Source organism: Pezoporus wallicus, unplaced genomic scaffold (assembly GCF_028554395.1).
Source record: "Pezoporus wallicus isolate ANWC-B61680 ecotype Strahan unplaced genomic scaffold, APGP_CSIRO_Pwel_v1 contig_7742, whole genome shotgun sequence".
NCBI lineage: Eukaryota > Metazoa > Chordata > Aves > Psittaciformes > Psittacidae > Pezoporus > Pezoporus wallicus.
Genome location: NW_026635794.1, coordinates 11,539 through 18,466, shown reverse-complemented (window position 1 = coordinate 18,466; position 6,928 = coordinate 11,539). Strand labels below are relative to the sequence as shown.

The 6,928-nt window shown below is 46.3% G+C and overlaps 1 protein-coding gene across 1 annotated transcript; it reads left to right on the top strand.

Moving 5' to 3' along the window:
* Positions 1-725: 725 nt before the first annotated feature.
* On the top strand, positions 726-1,652 carry LOC130593249 (olfactory receptor 1002-like). Its single transcript, XM_057398256.1, has one exon. The coding sequence runs from the start codon at positions 726-728 to the stop codon at positions 1,650-1,652; it is 927 nt and encodes a 308-aa protein (XP_057254239.1).
* The last annotated feature ends 5,276 nt before the right edge of the window (positions 1,653-6,928 follow it).

The window sequence follows — 6,928 nt, the reverse complement described above, 5'->3', positions numbered from 1 at the left end:
AGTTAAAGAACCAATAAAAGGTTTTAGATCTGACAAAGTGTGTCAGGAGGGAGGGGAAACTGATATTAACCACTGTGTAAGGTTGCATAGAATCATAGTATGGTTTGTGTTGGAAGAGACCTTAAATCTCACCCAGTTCCAAGCCCCTGTGATGGCCGGGGACACCTTCCACTAGAGCAGGTTGCCCTGTCCAACCTGTACTTTCCATAGGTCAGGAATTTGTTCCAGTTAGGAAGAAACCGAAGCAGAGAGGGAAGAAGCGGGTGGTTGGCAAATGCCCATGAGAGGATGAAGGATCAACTCTGCACTGTGAAAACATAATGTTTCTCTGTGTTCCAGGTTGATCCGGATGGTCTCCAAGCCCCAGGCTCAGCATTAACGCAGGCAATGAAGTGCAGCACTAAGGTAAAGCTATATGGGTGTGCAACCTTCCCACTGCTTTTCACAGGGGTCATTGATCAACATCTCAAGGTGAGTCAGAGGAGCAGGCACCGTGTTGTGACATGGTATTTAACTGCTTGAGCACCCCTTTGTTCTACCTGTGCTGGCACAGGACTTTCACCAACCTGTTCCTCATTGAGCTGTGCCTGAACTCTCCCTTTCCATCCTGCAGGACTGTCTCTGAGCAGCTCCCACCACATAGAGGCTTTTCCACCTGGGACATCCCTGCCTCTTGGAGAAGAAACCTCCAGCCAGGAGCTCACACACAAAGCACCATCCAGCCCATGGCACAAAGCAATTGCACCCAAGTGACCGAGTTCAGCCTGGTGGGGTTCACAGAGGACTCGGTGTCTCAGGTCTACTTGTTCCTGCTCTTCCTGCTCACCTACCTTGTCACCATTGTGGGCAACCTGGGCATCATCATCTTAATCAGGGCCAGCCACCTCCTCCACTCCCCCATGTATTATTTCCCGGGCAATCTGGCCTTTGTAGACCTTTGTTCTTCCACTGTCATCACCCCCAAGATGTTGGTTGACTTGATGTCAGAGAAGAAGAGCATTGCTTATGCTGGGTGTGTGGCTCAGGTCTTCCTCTTTCAGTTTTTTGGGATAACTGAATGCTTCCTGCTGGTTTCAATGGCCTATGACCGTTACGTGGCCATTTGCCATCCCCTGCTGTACCCCCTTGTCATGTCCCCAAAGTGCTGTTTCCAGCTGGTGACTGCCTCGTACCTCGTGGGGCTGACCAATGGTGTGGGACAGACCATCAGCATGTCCACCCTGTCCTTCTGCAGCTCCAGCGCCATCGACCTCTTCTTTTGTGACATTTCCCCCCTCATCTCGCTCTCCACCTCTGACACCACCCTCAGCCACATCATCCTGACCACTGCAGCATCTCTCTTTGGTGTGTCCAGCATCCTGATTATCCTGCTCTCCTACGTGGCCATCATCGCCACCATCCTGAGCATCAATTCAGCCGAGGGCAAGCGCAAAGCCTTCTCCACCTGCACCTCCCACCTCACCACTGTCAGCATCTTCTATGGGGCATGCTTTTTTATGTATTTATTCCCCAGCTCAGACAGCTCAAGGGCAGCAGATAAATGGGCTGTGGTGCTCTACACCGTGGTGACTCCCATGCTGAACCCCTTGATCTACAGCCTGAGGAATAAGGAGGTGAAGGAGGCTTTGAGGAGGCTCACAAAAATAAGATGATCTTGAATGGTGCAAGCTTAAGGCCAGACAGAATGGAGATGTGGGGTAGATGCTCAGGTATTGGTTAAGTATGGACAACATGTTGGGGGTCTTCTGCACCCAGACTTATGTGATGCACTGGTTGATATGATTGAGAATACAAATAATTTCACTCTCTAAATTTATATTTAGTAGTGAATTTCACCTAATTAGTTAATTTGTACTGTATTTCACCTAACGAAGACACAGGTAGACAACTACAAGCATGCTCTCCTCTTCATCTCAGGAAAAGGGGGGACCTGATCGCTGCCTACACCTGCCTGAAAGGAGGATGGAGCCAGGAGGGGGCTAGGCTCTGCTCCCAGGGAACAAGGGATGGGACAAGAGGAAACGGCCTCAAGCTGCACCAGGTCATGTTTAGATGGAGCTGAGGAACAATTCCTGCCCCAGAGGGTGCTCAGGCATTGGAACAGGCTGCCCAGGGCAGGGCTGCAGGCACCGGCCCTGCAAGTGCTCACAAACCCTATAGACAAGGCCCTCAGTGCCATGGGTTAGGGGTGGCCTTGACAGGGCAAGGGAACACTTGGAGTGCATGAACTTAAAGCTCTTTTCTTTTTTGCTCTCCCTTTTGCTTGGCAAATGAGAATAAACTGTGAATTCTACCGTTCCACTGGATCAAACTTCATTTCATAACGGTGCTGTTAAATCATTAAGGGCCTTAAGAAAAGGACAAAAACACCTTTAGCAAGAAAAACAGAAATGATAGCAAATAAGTGTGATGCCATGCAGTCAGTATTATGAGGTTTTGATGGACAAAATGATTTCCAGCACCATTGACCTCATTTCATTTTAGACAGCAAAGAATTTAAGTGAAATAAGGTACTTGTGTGACCTCTGTTATGACCGAATGCGTTTTGAAAGCGTTTTAAGAAGTGATAGTGATGAATCCACACCAAAGGGCAGAAACTATCAAGGAATCCCCATCCACTGCTCCACACCTTTGCTTTCCATTCCCCTGTTGGCAGCAATAGAAGCTGTTGCAGAATGGCTCCGAGAGCAAGGCCATGAATCCTTGGAGGCCTTGTGCGAGCAAAGCAAAGTGTAGGCCTCACATGTACGTGACTTAAGCTGAAGGACACACTGTCCTTGAGCTCTGGGGAAAGTACCCAGAACTGAATTGCAGCTGATGTAATGAGGAAGATCCTTGAAAACAGAAACCGGATGTGGGAGGAGAATATAAATGAAACCGTTTAGAACTAACCAATGCTGTTGTGACTAGTAGGCATAATTAACACTATGAGGATATAAGCGATGTGCGACACGAATAAAGTAGAAGCTTGCTTATCACTCATATTGGGTTGTCGTGTCTTGCTTCTCCTCGCCGTCAGCAGAAGCCATGGTCTCCATGGCAGCCTGATCACAACAGAGCACAGGAGCTGTGGTGCTGTCCAGCAGCCTTCAGACCTGATACGTGGCAGCCACATTAAGGTCTCTGTGGTGCCTTCTACAACAATGTTCAATGACTTTATGTCCAGCTGCTCTCTCCTTCACCATCACCAAGTGTTTAAATAGGAACATGAGCTCTTAGTGTCTTGAAAACACAAGTCTGTGGCTACAACCCTATTGCTCTGCTCATTGTGGCTTCACATTGGAGCTGCTGCTGTCAAACCCAAAAACTTTTTGCTCCTTGTTGTGTGTGTTAAAGGAAAACAGTGGTTTGCTGTGTCTAAGGGCTGCCACTGCCTTCAATGGGGTTATCATCTGACCAGGAGAGCAGAAGAAACACCACGTGAGGTTCTAGGAAGCAGAAGCAGCAGCCAACATTGCAATGCATCTTCCTGGTGGGTCATGATGAGCAGGCAATGAGGTGCCTGGTTTCTGGCATTCCTGCTGATGAGCTCCTAATGGCTTTAGCTCCCCACTCTCAGCTGGAGCTGCTTTCATTGTGGTTAAATCTGGTTTAAAGGCAGCTGAGCAAATGCTGGGTAGGAGCTACATCCTTTTCTTTGGGTACTTAGTGATTGGATTTAGGAATCATCTCCTATATCCTTGGGCAAGCACTTATCTCCTTACATTTGAATGCACCATGTCAACTCTATGTGTTTACTGTGTCCATCAACTCCCTTTATTGCTGAGGGAGATTTGGTGGGGTTCATGCCTCTCACTGCAAGGCAGACACCAGCATTGCTCCAGCTGAAGAGACTTGAATGAGCTCTGCTATTGCATTGGCCTGAGTCTCATCTGGTGTAATTGGACTTTGGCTCATAAATAGATAAGGAGAGACTCTCATGTTTGGCTTTTAATGTAAGTCATCAATATTTAGCCACCTGCAGTGTCAGCATGTGTGTGTAAAGCAGAGACCACAGAGAAAAGCATGCTTCTGTGTGTGATAAGATGTGGGTATTTGATGTGGGATGGGTGATGTTTCGCCCTTGTTTAGACAAGCTGTGGTATTGAGAATGGCTGGTTTCAGTGGTGTTAGATGCAAGGTGTGTGTTTGAGATGTCTACTGTTTACGTATCTGCAACTTACTTATGTAAGTACAACACAAGGGGAAGGAGGAGAATGAGGATGAGGAGATGGCCATTGAGTGTGTGAGCCCTTAGCAATGGGAAACAGCAACTGTCTTCATCCTCCTGCCTGAGGTGGGTGTAGACAACTTCAGCTGGATCTTCTGAACCCATTTGAAGGTGTTAAAGCCCTGACTCCTGTCAGCTGCTTTTTTCTACAAGGAACAAGTCCCACTCTTGGTTTCATTTCCTCCTTTTGCAAGCAGTAAAAAGCCACCCTGAGGTTATTTAAATTTGGAGGCATATAATGCAAAATGTTGTTTCAAAGGCCAGTTTTGGGTCCAAAATGGGCAGGTGGAATCAGACAGACTTCAAAAAGAGAAAATGCTGAGTCCTGCCTATGAGGAGGACTTGCTCTAAGCACTAAGACAGGCTGGGCGGCACCTTATCAGAGAGGGACAAGGCTCTTGTGGTGTCCACTGTGTTGAAATGAGCCATCAATGTGTCCTTGCAGCAAAGGCACCCACCAGCAACATGAGAAGAGCACTGGTGGTGAGTCAAGGGACTTTGTGCAATGAACATCTGAGCACAGGCTGGGGAATGGGGAAGTAAAAGCTACTTTGGGAAGGGTGGAGGGAGAAGATGAATTGTGCTGTAGAAATGGTCATCTTGCTTGAAAAGGGGCTGATGGAAAGAGTGAAGTGGTAGGGGAAGGAGGAGGAATGCTCATTTCTCAACAGGCAACATGTTTATTTGAAGGTCATCTCCTCATCTTTTTAAGGCCTGCATATTTCAGGTTAACATGAACAGCAGTCATCTCGTGTACATCTATATATACACACATGTTCTTTAAATATAAGGAAGAACAGAGGAAGAAATATATGCAAGAATAATTCAGATGAGAAGGGGTTGGTTTTTCCCTTGAAGCTACAAGTACATGGAATTGCATTCAGGGATTCTGGTCTCACTTTAATTGACTCAAACATCACTACAGAGTCAGAAAATCACTCCAATTTGATTTCTTATCTATTTAATGCAACACTAATTCTTGTGGCAGATTAAGGCATGATATTATTGTATTTACTTGTCCTTAAATAAGAACAACTCCCACAGACAGCAAAGAAATCATCCCAAACAAGCCTCCTTCTTAAAAAGAATTTGGATGCTTATGGGAAGATGCTTATGTTTTGCAGGACCAATTCTTTCCGTAACAGAGCAGCCACAGCTTTAGGATTTAAGCTTTAAGATTATTTGTTTCCATATAGGAACTGTTGCCTATTATTTTATCAAGGTATTATTTTCAGTATATTATTTAGGACCTTCAACCATCATGGTTTTATCTCCCAGGAATTGGGTGCAGTCCTAAAGGAAACCCCAAATCCTGCATTAACCTCATGCACTGTGTGTTCCTGTGAGCTGGGAGAAGTGATTCAACCTCTTCCCATGTTTCTTTGTCTCCTGCTGCCAAGAGAGTGGCTGGAGGAAACCACTTGAGTGTGACCACGTTTGTCCTCTTGGGCTTCCCCAACGTGTAGAAGCTGCTCTTTGGGACTGTTTTACTCATCTCCATCAGCATGGTGGTGGGGAACCTTATGAAGACCAGCTCTCAGCTTCATGTGCCCATCTCCTTATTTCCTCATAGGAAATGTACTTATTTCTTCCATAGGATGTATCTGGGTGTCTTGCTTTCCTGGATTGGCCTGCTCCATGGAAAGCTGCCACCATGCTGACCTAGAAGCAGAGTGTAACTTCATTCCCTGTGATAAGCAGTCACCCAACTTGGTCCAGGAACAGCCTTTCAAGGCACTGTCTGAGCAGGGTTGGCTTTTCCTTGGATGCCATCTGGTGCTGATGACACAGATGCTCCATGCTTCTGGCCATATGTTGTATCCAGACATGTCCAACCTATTTCATGGCTCAAAGACTCTCAGTGTTGTCCAGAACTACTCTATCACTTCTTCATTAACTTATATCTGTCCATCCAGGCAAAGCTTATTTTCCATCCCAGCTGCAGCTTACTCATGATTTCTCATTCCAGGGTTTGGGGGTTGAGTCACATTGGTCCAAGGAGTCATCTTATCTAACTGTAGGCTTTCACATCTGAATTAGTCACAGAAGGTTCCCCTTATGGAGACAAGGATGCATCTGGGGTCTTTGATTCAGCTTGGATCTATTTTAAACATCCATATCAGGGATTTCTTCTGGAAAAAGTGCATGGTTCTCTCCAATTGCAGTGAAGGGTGATGGGCAGACACAGCTACAATGTGGACTGTGTTCAGAGCAGACAGAAGGCCATAGCCTGAAGAGTCAGTTTAAGTCTAATTGGAAACATCAGCTCACTGTGCTGATGTGTTGGGGTCCTTCAGAAACCCCACTCAAAAGTGAGGAGGTGAAAGCAGCTTTTCATACAACCATGGAATGGTTTGGGTTGGAAGGGAGCTTAAAGCTCACCCAGTTCCAGCCCCCTGCCACAGGCAGAAACACCTTCCAGTAGAGCAGGTTGCTGCAATCACCATCCAACCTGTCCTCAATCATTTCTGTTGGTCAATAATGTCTAATGCAGTAGAGCCTCAAAGCTCAGCATGCATAAATCACTTCCTGGACAGAATAGGAAAGCAAAATGGATGTCGGCAGTGTCCTGGCTGTGTGTTTGCTTTTATAAAGGTTGCTAATAGCAGATATTAACTTCCTGATGAGAGGTTTAAATTCTGCATGGATGGATAGGAAATTATTGCCTAGAAGATACTAGTGTTGGTTTGCTCTTTTTAGAGCCGTAAGACAGGAACT

What these genes read in the sequence shown, in the direction of transcription:
- LOC130593249 (XM_057398256.1), top strand. Translation starts at nt 726, where the DNA reads ATGGCACAAAGCAATTGCACCCAAGTGACCGAGTTCAGCCTGGTGGGG.